The sequence below is a fragment of the Fistularia commersonii genome, chromosome 30, assembly GCF_037954325.1.
Source record: "Fistularia commersonii isolate RoL2024-O1a breed Wild chromosome 30, RoL_Fcom_v1.0, whole genome shotgun sequence".
Classification (NCBI taxonomy): Eukaryota; Metazoa; Chordata; class Actinopteri; order Syngnathiformes; family Fistulariidae; genus Fistularia; species Fistularia commersonii.
This window is the reverse complement of record NC_141313.1, coordinates 1173998-1190082: the sequence shown is the minus strand read 5'-3', so window position 1 is coordinate 1190082 and position 16085 is coordinate 1173998. Positions and strand designations below refer to the sequence as shown.

At 41.1% G+C, this 16085-nt stretch overlaps 1 protein-coding gene across 1 annotated transcript; it reads right to left on the bottom strand.

Annotated features, from left to right (window-relative positions):
• Window positions 1–881: 881 nt before the first annotated feature.
• Window positions 882–2143, bottom strand: tnfa (tumor necrosis factor a (TNF superfamily, member 2)). Its single transcript, XM_086177755.1, has 4 exons — window positions 1948–2143; window positions 1830–1857; window positions 1595–1651; window positions 882–1422 (listed from the first exon to the last, which is right to left on the bottom strand). Exons 1-4 carry the CDS (start codon window positions 2113–2115, stop codon window positions 974–976), a joined length of 702 nt encoding a protein of 233 aa, XP_086033881.1. The 5' UTR covers window positions 2116–2143; the 3' UTR covers window positions 882–973.
• Window positions 2144–16085: the final 13942 nt, after the last annotated feature.

Below are 16085 nucleotides of genomic sequence, written 5' to 3'. Positions count from 1 at the left end.
TGGACCAACTGGACCGACCAGCTGTTTTGCTCTGATGGCGTGAAGCTCTTTAATAGCTGTGAGAAACAGAAGTGCACGACATGATAGTATTGGTTTCCTGCTCAAATCCAACCACAGTTTCCCCTAACCACCTCTTCATGCTGTGACACCAATGTACAACAAATGTACAAATGCCAAAAGACCAGGATTTTTATATATTTTTTTCAACGTCAGCTCATCTCCAGGCATCCGAAGTCCGTTGAAGCCTTTGGTCGCGGCTTCCGAGACGTCCTAAAACCATTTTTCAATCTCGGGCGAACGTAGAAAGCAGGAAGAACTCTGGTTTTACGTCAGGTGTAAATCAGGTCAGGTGAAGTGACAGTAAAAGAGGTCATGGTACACGTTGGTTGGTGAGATAAGCCTCCCGCTGATTTGCGTAGCGGGTTTTATCATTCTGGCAACGTAGTCGGAATGACTCGGGACACTTTTCAAGCTCCTTTCGTTCATTGACGTATTTATTTATTTTACCAAACAACTGGCATCGTATAAACATTCGTCGTCGATACAAATAGCTGTAAAAAAAAAAAGCATAAATAATTTTAAATAAGGCAATAATTTATCAGGTTTTCGTTGCATAGAACGTACGGCCATGAAATAAAATAAATAATTCCATAAATATTTCTCACAAATAAATAAACCAAAATAAATAGAATACAGCGCGATGATAAATATGTACTTCCGTCGATATTTAAAAAAAAAAAAAAAAGAAATAGCACCGTAACTGTATTGCGTAGTCCAGTACATCAAAAGGTACTGCAAGAGCAGCATACACAGCACTGTAAGTACATAGTACGTAATATTCGCTACGGCGATAGCTTAGCATCGACGCCGACCGACGATTCGCGTCGTCACAGCATCGGCGGAAACGCCGTCGTCCGTTCCGTCAAAACACCGATTCACATTCACGGAAACAAACGTCCGCCGTCGCCCGGCCTCACAAGGCCAACGCGCCGAAAAAGGTCCGGCCGTGGCCGTCCTCCACGCTGGCCAGGGGGCTCGTCACGGTCCTCAGCCGGTCCCCTCGATCCAACTGGAACACGGCGCCGGTGTTCAAGGTGGCGTACCAGCCCTGGTCCTTGGAAACGCCGCCGGGCAGCTTCTGGCAGGCCGTGTGCAAAGAGTGCAGGATGGGGTTGTACAACAGTTCACTGACAGCCAAGGACTGGAGCTCCACGATGTGGCTCAGGTGGACCACCGGATAGTTGCCCGAGGTGGCGGCACCGGGGCTGCTGCAGTTGATCCTGAAGGACACTTGGCTGTAGACAAAGTAGAGGCCTTTGCGCGGGATGACGATCTCGTTGTCCTTTAGCGTCAAATCCCCTTGCGAATGGGCCGTGTCCACGCTCCACTCCGCCGAGGACTCCAAGGCGCTGTTGTATCTTCCTGCAGGGAGAGGGAAGAGCTTTTCTTTGGCAAAACCAGCGCCCAGGAACGTGCAAGAGAAACCGGAGAAACATCTTGTGCAACTCAGAGAAGCTGATGAGCATCTCCTCTATGTTTGAAAACTCCCGATCGCCAAGACCCGCTTTCACAAAACCTCGTCGGGAGTTTTTACCTTCCAGATAGATGGAGTCGCCACGTCCGGAAAGTTGCCGCAAGGTGTGATGAAGATCTGCGAGCGCAAGAAAAGAAGCAGATGAGGAGATGATGCTTTTCTGACCTGATTGGCCCATCGGCTCATTTCCAGAATCCCCAACTTTTGGGCGATTCCTTTTGGTCTGGTATTCTTTGGCGGTCAGAGCCAACGGTATGTCCTTCAAACCGAAAAATCCAAATATGAGAGCTCTCACCGAAGGTCTCCTTCTCCCGCTGAGGTTTCTTTGGAGAGAACAGAAGGACAAAGAGAGCGTCAGATCATCCGGATTGACGACGAGGTACGTTTCTCGCCGCAAAGCATCGTAGCCTCACCTCGTTGCGGGCGCTGACGACAAAGAAGACGGCGGCGGCGAAGGCCAGGCAGATCATCAGGGTCGCCGCCACCCTAGCGGCGCCGCCGGCTTTAACTCTGCCGGGCGTATGCTCGCCGGTCGGCGTTTCCCCGCCGGCGCAGATCGGCACTTTGCATTCTCCTTCCATGGTGCTAGAACTTCCAGGAGTTGGTCGGTCTTCCCTCAGCTTCAGCCGATCGGGTTTGTTGACTGTCGTCCGGACGGCTCTTTTTAAGAGGAGTCTCTCTCAGGGGGCGGAAACTCCACTGATGTCATTCAATGTCAGCAAGTAGAGTTTTGACAAGGAAGAGGAGCTTCCACCTCCAACACCCACGCAGCTCGGCCACGCAGAAGCACATGTTTCTACCTGCTGCGTTGCCCAACCCTGCAACTACCCTCAAACCCCCAGAAGCTCAGCAAAAACGTCCAAAAACTGAACGAGTTGCACAATTTTTGGAGGTTCGTTTGAAAATCGTCTCCAGAGGAAGTGGACCTTTACGTTTCAACATTAATGACACTTCTTGTCGGGGCAGCTGGACTTGAAGATCTTTCACGATATAAATATATCAATAATTAGAAGAATAACTTTATTTATCCCGAAGGAAATTGTTGTGCCAGAGTTTCAAGTAAAACATAACAATAATAAACTATAGTAGGAAATTGTGTAAACACTATAAACAAGGGTGGAGAATAAGAAATACAAATAAAACTATAAAGTGTCAAAGTAACAAGTCAAGGCTATAAAGTGTCTTAAGCTCTTAAGTACAAACATTTAGAGATAATAATAATAATAATGATGATGATAATAATAATGATAATAATAATAATAATAATAATAATAATAATAATAATAATAATAATATGATAATAATAATGGCGATAAATCATTTAATTTGTATTATTATTATTGATGTTATTGTTGTTGGTGGTGGTTATTAATGCAATTATATGATATACATAAATCATTTTTTATTATCTAATGTGTGACGATGATAGATTATTCTGATATTTCACATTTCAAAGTTGTTATATTTGTAGTAGCTCATAGTAATCTCATTTAAATGTGTGTGTGTGTGTGTATGTGTGTGTGTGTGTGTAAACCCATGTCATTCTGTATATATGTACAGGACTGTCTCAGAAAATTTGAAAATTGTGAATTAAAACAACAAAAATTACTTTTTCATAATATTCTAATATTTTGAGACAGGATTTTTGAGTTTTCTTAAGATGTAAGCCATAATCAGCAATATTAAAATAATAAAAGGCTTGCAATATTTCACTTGATTTGTAATGAATCCAGAATATATGACATTTTTGTTTTTGTAATTGCATTACAGAAGATAAAGAACTTTATCACAATATTCTAATTTTCTGAGACGGTCTTGTATATGTATGATATATGAGAATGAGAATGAGAACAACTTTATTTATCCCGAAGGAAATTATTGAGTAAATTCAATTAACTAAATTGTTACTAAAGCAAGAAGAAGAAAAGAAAAATAGAAGTAGAGAATTTAGGAAAAAAATAAAAATAAAATGAAATAAATAAATAAAAATAATAAATAAAAATAATAAACAAAAAAATATAGATGTAATATATATATATATGTATAATATATATAGAATAAATATTTTGTTCCTATGTTTGTGCCATCTCTCTCTATATAATGTAACTAGTTGTTATGAAGAATTATTTTCCCTGTGATCAATAATCAATCAATCTATCTATTGATACAAAATGTTGAATGAATGAAACAAGCATATATTGAAACACACGCAGAAAAACCTCACACACACACACACACACACACACTATAAGGTGGAAAGAGATTTCCAAAACTATACAAACAGATTTTCCCTCACGCACACACACTTGCACACACACACACACACACACTTGCACACACAGACTCCAGTTAAAGCAGCAGAGGTGATTGGAGTGTTTGGGCCACCGGCCGTCCTCCAGGGTTGCCGGCCCGCCGGCCTCGGTGCCAGTCTGACCTGCCGGGCCGGTCGAACACCTCCGAGGTACCTGCCATGAGTAAACGGCGGCGGCGGCGAGCTCGCTGCTCGCTGCTTGCTGCTCGCTGCCGCAAAAAAACATCATTTCCCTGTCATCGAGTCACTTCCCTTTTGTCCAAAAAAGGTCTGAGTATAAAAGCAAGACCATTGCGTGTGTGTGTGTGTGTGTGTGTGTGTGTGACTTGAAATTCTCTATGTAGGAAAAAGCTTGTGTTAAAAACACGCTCTCCGATCACACGTGTTTAAACAGTAAATTCAGTTTGGCGTCAGAACCTTTAAATACCTTCAAATCCGCCACCTTAAGAAATCTGACTGCAAAAGATGAGTTTTGTTTTTTAACCGTGACTGAAATGGCAGCGAGGCGTGTGAGATGATGTAAAATAAAACACGCATCAAATGATGCAACTTTCCCATGAAATAGATCTCATGGGGTTTAGTGACGAGTTGAACAAGGTCCTGTAGTTAATCCAGGAAAAAAATATACATAATATAATGTATTATAATAGCAGGATAAGCAGTAGCAGATGGCTGGCTGGATGGATAATATCATATTATATTGTGTTATAGCTCATTGTGTTATGTTAAATATTATAATATTGTATCTTATTTTATTATATTATATGACATGATATAATATCATATAATATTTTATTATAGCTTATTATATTATGTTACATACTATAATATTGTATTGTATTTTATTTTATTATATGACATGATATAATATCATATAATATTGTATTATGGTTTATTATATATTTTGTTCGATAATATGATATTTGTATTGTATTTTATTATATATTATGAAATGATATAATATAATGTAATATTTTTTTATAGCTCATTATATTATGTTAAGAAATAGAATAAGACAACTTTATTTATCCCGAAGGAAATTGTTGTGCCAGAGTTCAAGTAAAACATAACAATAATAAATAATAGTAGGAAATTGAATAAAAAACAACAAAAATAAAGATAAGGGGGGGAATAATAAGAAATACAAAAAAAACTATAATGCAATGACAATAAAAAGCTATTGTATTGTTATATATACGTATATATATATCCATATATAACTATAAAATTATAAAGTGTCAAAGTCAAGGCTATAAAGTGTTTTAAGGTCTTACATAATATAATATTGTATTGTATTTTATTATATTATATGACATGATATAATATCATATAATATTTATTATACCTCATTATATTATGTTACATAATATAATATTGTATTGTATTTTATTTTATTATATGACATGAAATAATATCACATAATATTGTAATGTATAATATTGTATGATATTGTAGGATATTAAATTTTATATTATATTATATTATACTATATTATAGAAAATTATACTATAGAATATAATAGAATGATATTATGATAACATATCATATCTTATCATATAAATCCTTGTTTTGGTTGTGTATTCTCACCCTTGCTGTCTTTTTTTTTCATTTTTTTCATTCTGTTGTTTATTCTTATCCTTGTTGATGTTCGCTCTGCTATCTATTTATTATTGGATGCCTTTTGCCATCTTTTAATCATCTCTCTATTTATATTCATACCCACATTTAGTGATACTGTGACTATTGCGCCGTCGTGACCAAAGAATTACCCCTCTGGGGTTCGATAAAGTCTTATCTTATAATATAAGTGGAAAACCAAGCCTTCTATCAAAATGTAAAATCTCTTTTCAGAGGAAACCAATGAAAACATCGGTGTCACCCAGGTAACCCGACCGTATCAAGCCTGTTAATCATCGATGGCTAATATCATCTTAATCACCAGACATGATATTGAAATACCCGAGGGACGGCTGAGGGTGCAGTCATCCACAAAACCCCGCAGAAGCATCGGTTGGAAATGAACAGGATGTGAGTGGAGTTTCACTTCCTTTGTTTCCACCTGGTACAAAAGAGGAATATCCACTGCTGCAGAGATCTGTGAAGAACTACATATCAACGGTGGCCTTTCGTGCAGTCGGGGTGAAACGTTCAACGTCGCCCCTGCTTTACAAGAAGGGCAGGGAAATGCAAACAGACGTGCATGAGTGTTGTAGTGCTAGATATTTAGAGGACATGTTTTGGAATGAGAACGGTGAGGCCACAGGGAGTGGAGGACTTTAAGTACTCTGGGTCAACAAGTGGAGAAGAGGTGAAGAAATGAGTCCAAGCAGGTTGGAACAGGTGGAGAAAAGTGTCAGGGGTGGGAAGCGAAAGAGGAACATCAGCCAGAAGGAAAGGGAAGGTGGAGGAGACAGTGGGGAGATGGTCTACAAATACTGACGGTGGTCAGAAGACAGGAGGCAGAGCTGGAGGTTGCAGAGATGAAGATGCTGAGGTTCTCTTTGGGAGTGACCAAGATGGAGAGGATCGGGAAGAAGTCCATTAGAGGGACGGCACATGGTAGATGTTCTGGACATAGACTGAGATGGTTGGGATGGTGAATATATTAGTAGACGGATGCTGGCATTGGAGGTCCAGAGGAAGACCAATAAGAAGATTGATGGATGTCGTGAGTTGCTGTGAGAGAGGAGGATCCAGAGAATAGGGTTAGATGGAGAAGGTGGATTCGCTGTGGAGACCCCTGAAGAGAAAAGCCCAAAAGAAAAGAAGAATTTGTCACAGGGGTGCAGGACATGTATGACCGATACCAAAATGATGACTGAGATGGTTTGGACATGAGCACTCTTCTGTTCATGTCCAAACCATGGTGAAGATCTGGGTAGAAGGTTGCTGAAGGTGGAGCTGCCATGTAGGAGGTCTAGAGGAAGACCAAAGAGAAGATTGATGGATGTCGTGAGTTGGTGTGAGAGGAGGATCCAGAGAATAGGGTTGGATGGAGAAGGTGGATTCGCTGTGGAGACCCCTGAAGGGAAAAGCCAGAGGAGTAGAAGAATTTGTCACAGGGGTGCAGGACATGTATGACCGATACCAAAATGATGACTGAGATGGTTTGGACATGAGCACTCTTCTGTTCATGTCCAAACCATGGTGAAGATCTGGGTAGAAGGTTGCTGAAGGTGGAGCTGCCATGTAGGAGGTCAAGAGGAAGACCAAAGAGAAGATGGATGGATGTCGTGAGTTGGTGTGAGAGGAGGATCCAGAGAATAGGGTTGGATGGAGAAGGTGGATTCGCTGTGGAGACCCCTGAAGGGAAAAGCCAGAGGAGTAGAAGAATTTGTCACAGGGGTGCAGGACATGTATGACCAAGACCAAGTGATCACGGAGATGGTTTGGACATGAACATTCCTGTGGTCATTTTTAGACCATGGTTGCTGATGATGGAGCTGCCAGGCAGGAGGTCTAGAGGAAGACCAAATAAGATTTATAGAAGTCGTGAGAGAGGATATGAACTTATGAAGGAGTCATGAGGATATGAAGGAGAAGAAGGAGGAGTGTTCCCTCCGATTTGTAGTAGATGGAGGAAGAGGCGACCTTAGGAATGGCGTGGTCACATGGTAAACATGGAACCAGTGAGGTTCATGTCCGGTGGACCAAAGCGCGTACCTTCTGACACACTTTGGTATCTTTGTGCATCGGGACTCTTCAGCTATGCGACTCTGATGGCTGGTGGTAAGCACATCGCCGAGAAGGTTCCCCAGGTCTACCTGGGGTTCCTTCAAGTTCTCCAAACATCCAAACACATGCTGGAGGCTCATAACATCTAATCCTAATCATATTTTCTATTCCCAGGGCAACTAATGAAAGAAGAACCCCAACATCTGGTCCTGGTCCAAGCACATCCTTTGACAACAGTGCCCGGCGGATAATCTGACAGGTGGCCGGCTCTGTATCTTTCTTTGCATAAATGGGCTAAACTAGCAAAATCATCAAGAATGCTGCAGGGATTATGAAGACGTGACGCTCCCCGGTTGACTACTGCAGAAAAACAATATGATATAGTCATATTTTTTTTAAATAACACGCAAAATGAGATCATCGTTTGTTTGAAACGACCTAAAAAACGGGACTAAAAACCCTCCGATGACAGAATGAACTCCCTTTAAATCTTTAGATCAGGGGGTCAAACTCGCTTTCAGCAAGGGCCACATCAGCACCATGGTTGCCCTCAAAGGGCCACATGGAGCCGAAACAGTATAAACGTAACTAAATGTAATGTAAAATAAAAGTAACTACTCCTTAATGATAAATAACTCTGAATTTATTGCTCATTCAAATTCTCGGACAACTTGTTTTTCTGGAAGGCTAACTTTGGCATACATGTTTGGTGTCAAAATGCAGACGTAGATTGTACCCTTTGACGACCAACGCCGGCTCATAACACTTTTTCTCCTTGAAGTACAAACATTTATTGGCCTTCCCATCTTTCTTGAAACATCAGCGTTTCTCTTCCTGGACATTTGGATTTCCCAATTCCACTTGTTGAAAATGACATCGAGCTAATGGGCGTGAATTGTGGGAAAGTTTATGTTCAATGGACGTGTTTGACTTGTTTATTTTAAGACAATCAGAGAGATTCGTCTTCGAGAGAGAAGATCAGGAAGGAGTCCCTGGGTGAGGCAAGGTGGTAGATGTTCTGGAGATAAAGTCAGGCTACAATGGGTTGGATATGGACAAAGGAGAAGGTCCAGATGGAAGGATGCTGTGGTTGGAGGTCTGGAGAAGACCAGAGAGGAGGTTTGTGCACGGAGAAGAAGGACAGGACAGGAAAGAAGTTGCTGTGAGAGAGGAAGGTGAGATGGAGGTAATCACCTGGAGAAAGAGAGATTGGATTTTTATTTGACTTGCTGTAAATGTCCAAGGGTTCGGGAATCTCAGTTTTCACGGCCGTATCAGAAGGTTCATCCGGCCGAGCCCAGGAGCGAGGGGGAAGCGAAGGGGAAGCGAAGGGGAAGCGAAACGGGAGGCAGGAGGTGACGACGCCTCCAGTTTTGATATGTCGGTTTTGATATGACTTCGAACAGGATGTTCAAATGAATGTGCAGTGGTTTCCGCTGATTGCAGAGCTTGAACCGCCGTATCACTGCATCGCTCTACAAGTAGCTTCACTACCCTGCTTGTGGCTGACGAGCAGCAAACAACAACACACCTTCAAATACTTACTGGCAAATACTTCACCTCGCTGCTACTCCTCTGCTCTGTTAGCTCTGCGGCTAACATTAGCCTCGCCGGCATCCTTTGCGCGGCTGGTTGTTGCAAGTGATATCCGAGGGTAACTCTGTTGACTCCAGAGTCTGGACTGCAGGATGTCAGGAGGTGTAGTCCCTGGAACCAGATGGGGTTATTTTATTCATGAAGCGTTTTCCAGGCAATAAGAGGACACCGTCATTCATTCATTCATTCTCTACACCGCTAATCCAGGCTGGCTTTGTTCCCAGCCAATCACAGGACCTCATGTTGAGACGTACCCCCATTCATCCTCTCATTCATATATCATGCAAAGACATACAAGTCTGGCCCCCGGGAGAATGTAGAGGCATACAACCATTCACTCCCTCATTCACATCATGTATATAGAAATGTGTTTATACACACACACAACTATTCACTCCCTTATTAAAGAGACAAACAATATATTTAATATAAATACATACAACCATTCACTTGCTCATTCACATCATTTAACTTTTTTTTAAGATGGCACTGAAAGACTGCAGCCTCTCGCCGTAGCTCTTATCTTATATATAAATGCATATACGTACAACTATACACTCCCGCATTCATGACATATATATATATATATATATATAGAATAGAATAGCTTTTCATTGTCATTGCATTAAAAATCACAACAAAGTTGTAAAAAAAGTATATATAAGTATATATACATTAAACAGTTTACTCCCTCATTTCTGCCATATATATCAATGTGTAAACTTGCAACTATTCATTCCCTTATTTATGTAATATATATATATATATATACACACACAACCATTCACATCATGCACATATAAATATGTTGACAATCAACCATTCACTCTCTCATTCACGTCATAAATAAAAATATATATATACAAGCATTCATGTGTCACATAGAGACGTTTCCAATGAGAGATTTGATATAAATTTATGTATAGATTTATCTAAATGTACATACATGCAACCATTCACTCCCTGATTCACGTCACATATATAACTTTATATAAATATATAGCTACAAGTTCAGCGCCTCATTCATAGACATACAACCCTTAAAATCTGTCATTTCCAATGAGAGGTTGAATGGACGCTCGCTCTGGGCTAGAACATTTTTAGCTAGAACATGTGAGGAACCCGGAGAACCCTGAGGAACCCCACATGGAGAACATGGAGACTCCACACCCAGAGGCCTTCTCCGGGACCTTCTAGCACCGACCGCTACATTAGCGCGTCGTTCCAGAAATGTACTGTAAATAAGTCCACAACTATTCCGGTGACTTATTTCTAGAACATACCAAAGAACAAGTCCTATCATGACAGCGTCAGTGGAAGGAAGCCCTCTGGTTCTTCTCGGCCGTACAGAACGGGGTTCCGCAGGTGCGCAGAACGAGTTTTAAAAAGATTTGTAACGGACATGTTGTTACCCGCTCCGTCTGCTCCGTCCCGCGAGGACAGACTCGGCAGACGTTTTCCCGCAAACCGTCCGAAATTCATCTTCACCGAAGAAGTCGCCGGGAGCGTCTCGCGCCGCTCGCCGTGACGTCTCGGGAACCGGGTGGCTTTGAGTGGGAGGTTTCGGGTTGATGAGTCGATAAAGGGGGTGTTTTCGGCAGCAATTTGGGGAAACCCCTCATATTTTCCAAGAACGTCTTCATCCAGCTCAGGTTATTTATATTTCAGGTATCTAACAGTAATAGCCGATGGTCTCTTTGATGGAGGTTTTTTCCTTCTGGTTTCAGTATCAATGTTCGACCTTCTGAAATCAACCAGCAGCTTCAGCGGAAATGGCGGCTCCCCAGCAGGCCTGCAGGAAACAGTCGGGGTACCTTCAGTACATTTGTCTGACCTTTGCTTGCATTCCATGCATAAACCGGTTTTTGCCTTGTAGCATCACATCCAGCTCATTCATGTGCGTCAGTACATCCACAGTAAAGGCTAAATCACAAAGCCAATCCGTGTCATTCAGCTCAGGAAAAATCTGAAATAAGCCCCCAAATTCATTGATCCAATCATTCACATCAAGCATGAATTCTATACCGATGTTTGGCCGCCCGGATTAAGAGGACTGGCGGGCCAAATCTGGCCCGCGGGCCGTAGTTTGCCCGACCCTGCTCCAGATGTTTCCCTGATTGGCTGGTCCAGGGGGAACCTCTGCTCTCGGCCAATGACAGCTGAGACACCACCACCACCCTGAGCCAAGGATAAGCAGCGTAGAGATTGAATGAATGAATGAATGAATGAATGGATGGATGAATGGATGGATGGATGGATGGCAGGAACCTCCAGGCGGTGGAGGCGACTGCGTCCAGCAGTAAACCACCAACCAGGAACTGAAAATGCAAGCAATTCCTGAGAACTCTGACTGAGACGGTATTGTTAATGTGACATATACGGCGGTAAATATAGCAAACGGAAAAATAAGAAAACCCCAGATTACCGTGAGTCGTCTCCCGCCGCCCCGAGGCGATTGCAACATGTGTGTTTTCTGTGCGAGCGCTAATGTTTAGCCTGGTCCGGTCGGTGAGTCACTGCAGGGAAAACTTAGCTGTTAAAAGACACTTGGCACAATGTGTTGCACTGTCATGAAGTGTGTGTGTGTGTGTGTGTGTGTGTGTGTAGGGGGGTGTTGTGAATTTCTTCTATTCACTCTAAACATCCATATATACCATTATTTCCGGAGTATAAGCCGCTACTGTTTCCGGTTTAAACAACGATGCAGCTAATTTATGGATTTTTTAAGCTTCGCGCCGTCGAAACGTTTAGATTCTGAGGCCGTTCAAATACGACAGCGAAGAGGACGACTTTTAATGGTTTTAGTGCGCAGTAGGGAGGGACACAGCGGGGTTAGAAAGTAGATGGATTGTCTTATTTATTATTCATCTTTTTCATCAGACGTGTTAAAAAAAAGCATTTCCAGCACACATTTGTGGATGTATTTCATTAAACCTGTGTAAATATCGTGGACACCGGCGGCTTATAGACATACATATGTACACATATATTGATTTAGTTGTTTTTATTACTATCTTATTTATTTATTTTAGATTTCTATTTGATTTATTTTTGTTGCTATTTATTTATTTATCCACAAGTACGGCCGATATATTTACACATATATTGATTTAGTTGTTTTCATTGTTATTTTATCTATTTATCTTAGATTTCTATTAGATTTATTGATATTTATTTGCAGCCTATTTATGTACACACATGTTGATTTAGTTGTTTTTATTGATATTTTATTTATTTATTTTAGATTTCTTTTAGATTTATTTCTATTTATATATCTTTATTTATCCGCAAGTGCGGCCTATATATGTACACATATATTGATTTAGTTGTTTTTATTGATATCTTATTAGATTTATTTTTATTTATATTTCTTTATTCATCCACAAGTGCAGCCCATATATTTACACATATATTGATTTAGTTGTTTTTATTGTTATTTTATCTATTTATTTTAGATTTCTATTTGGCTTATTTTCATTTCTATGTATTTATTTATCGACAAGTGCGGCCTACATATGTAAACATACATTTATTTAGTTGGTTTTATTGATATTTTATTCATGTATTTTAGATTTTTTTATTAGATTTTCTTTATTTTTATTTATATTTCTTTATTTATCCACAAGTGCGACCTATATATGTACACATATATTGATTTAGTTGTTTTTATCGATATTTTATAAGATTAATTTTTATTTCTATTTATTTATTTATCCACAACTGCGGTCTATATATGTACACATGTATTGATTTAGTTGTTTTTATTAATATTTCATTTATTTATTTTAGCTTTCTATTTGATTTATTTTTATTTATATTTCTTTATTTATCGACAAGCGCAGCCTATACGTGTACACATATATTTATTTAGTTGTTTTTAATTCATATTTTATTCATTCATTTTAGCTTTCTAGCTTTCTATCGCTCAAATCCAAACTGTTGATTTGTGCAATATTTCATTTCATACCAGCTACACTACAATTTTTCCTTTTATCATACTATTGTGCACTCCTTACCTCACTTGTTACTTAGACACTTATAGTTTTATCACTTGTTTACTAAGACACTTTATAGTTTCACTGAGACACTTTATAGTTTATAGTTTATTTTATTTCTAATTCTGCCTTTTTCTTTTTATTATTTATTACTGTTATATTTTATGTAACTCTGGCACAACAATTTCCTTCGGGATTAATTAAGTTGTTCTTATCTTATCTTATCTTATCTTATCTTATCTTATCTTATCTTGTCTCCACGTTTGCTTTGCAGGGAAAGAAACGGTGCAACCTTGTCTTTCAGTTTGAGCGAGCAGAACCTGCTGTGGAAGGTCTCCCAAGCATCTTCTATCCATCCATCCATTCATCCATCCATTTATTCAGTCGTTCATTTGGACCTGAGGCAACCATTCACTCCCATTCAAACATCTGTCCAGCTTAGGGTCTCCATGAGGCTCCTGCATGTCCTCGGACCTCCTGGAGGAAACCCATGCAACATATATCTTTTTTTAAAACACAACCGTTAACCATGTGTTTGGACGGCGGGAGGAACCCGGAGAACCCTGAGGAACCCCGTGGAGACAGAAGCACCTTCTCATTGGCTCCTCCTGTCCATCCAGTAGGTCCATGTTCACGTCGGGCTTTTCCCCTCAGACGTGCAGCCTGATGATGATGATGATGATTCTATCCATATATGGAAGTGAAGAGCGACATCTCTGCAACTCTGAGAGCTGGACGCAAGGAGGACAGAAACATGGAATTTACACAAGGAAGCACGTGATGATGAGGAGTGTGATTAAGATCTGTGCTCTTGAGTGTGTGTGTGTGTGTGTGTGTGTGTGTAAAGGGCGAGCCACCACATGTGATTCACAACATCGTCACTGTGTCCTCCTCCAGCCAAAACACAATTAGCTCCTAATCCCAAGACGAGATCATCTGAGACGTGTGTGAAGACTTCGCTTCCATCATCTAAACCGACGTGACTTCATCATGTTGTTCATTCAAGACAACGTGCACCAGCGCGTTAGACGTGCACGGAGCTGCTGCAGCTGACGAACTGTAACTTTCACTTTTGCATTCACAGCAGCCCGGCGGCGCAGAGCTTCGCGTTTCCATTTGCAGCCGGGGAACCCTGGATGGATTCCCTCAGGGTTCCCCGGGTTCCTCCCATCGTCCAAACACATGCAGGAGGTCCACCGGAGACCTTGCATTCTCCAGATGCGTGAAGGCTGCAGGGTCAACAGTGCACATGGTGAATGAATGAATGAATGAATGAATGAATGAATGAATGAGCTTCTCCTCCTTTGGGCTTTTCCCCTCTGGGTTCTTCACAGTGAATCCACCTTCTCCATCTAACCCTATTCTCTGGATTCTCCTCTCTCTCATGATGTCCATCCATCTTCTCTTTGGTCCTCTTCGAGACCTCCTGGCTGAAAGCTCCTCCTTCAGCAACCTTCTACCCAGATCTTCACCATGTTTTAGACATGAGGAGTGTTTATGTCCAAACCATCTCAGCCATCACTTTGTCTCAGTCATACATGTCCTGCACCCCTGTGACAAATTCCTCTTTTCCTTTGGTCAGGTGTCTCCACAGCGAATCCACCTTCTCCATCTAACCCTATTCTCTGGATCCTCCTCTCTCACACCAACTACCTTCATATCTTCTCTTTGGTCTTCCTCTAGACCTCCAAGTCTACCAATATATTCACTATCCCAAACATCTCCAATGTGCTGTTCCTCTGATGGACTCATTCCTGATCCTCTCCATCCTGGTCACTCCCAGAGAAAACCTCAGCATCTTCATCTCACCATCTCCTCCACCTTTCCTTTCCTTCTGGCAGATGGTCTTCTAGTATGAATGAACGAGCTGCCCGATGTTCTTCCCTTCTGATGTCCCTGTAAAGATCTGATCCACTCGGAACCCTTTTCAGTGAAAACAAATTATCTGAACATCCGTCATTAGTATTTTTCATGAAACTTCAGGCGCTGTAATTTTCAGCATGAAGAAAACGCTTCTATATGTAATATCACCCCTGCAGAATATTCTCCTGTCCATAAATAGATAAAATAAAAACGCGTAAAGTCATCAAACAGGCGATGAATTTGAGTGTTTTGTTTTTTTAATTCAGTTTGAAAGATCAGAAACCTCCTGCAAAGGCTGCTGATCCTCCAGCAGGCCTCACAGTTTGTGAACTTCCAGCACCACCATGTGGAGACCAAGAGCTGCAGCGTCCTCCAGGCGCCGTGGAGCGGCAACCATATTTACAAGTGTAAAAACTCAAAAGGGTTTCTCGTTCCTGATCGTCTCATTTTTTTACATAACCGAAAACAATGTATGGTCTTTACTTTATTTCTGTATGAAGTCCACGCGCATAGACTTCTCCACAAACACTGCTACTTTTTGTTTTCTTTTATTTATCTTGTATATTTTATCTTGCGTTGCTTTTCGAGGGACTCACATGTGCCCCCTTCAGGTGAGGCACAGTATCGTCTGCCTCACCTCATCATTTTTCACGACAGTTTCTTTTCTGATCCGCAAGAATAATTGTATCACACACTTACACAGCTTGTAGCAGCTGGTGGTGTATATAATAACATAATAAAGCTTTCTACAAACATTCTTTAGGCGACATGCTGGGAAACAGAAGCTATGATGCGTAATGCAGCCCAGTTCGAGACGGACCGCGAGTGCAGAGGTGAGCCCGGCTGCCGCACCTTGGTAGATTCACCGATTTCTTCTTGAGAGCATTTAAAAAAAACATTGCAATCATACAGAAAACATAATTACGAATCAGATCAGTGGAAAAATGTATCGTACATTACCATTGTTTCGTTTGTTTTTTTCATGATGACAGATGAGGCAGCGCCTCACCTGCCTCCCCTGACTACCGTAGATACAAAGTACCGCAAAATACCCGACTGTCTCTCGGAAAATGAGTTTTCCAGAATTACCGTAATGAGAGGATGACGCCTC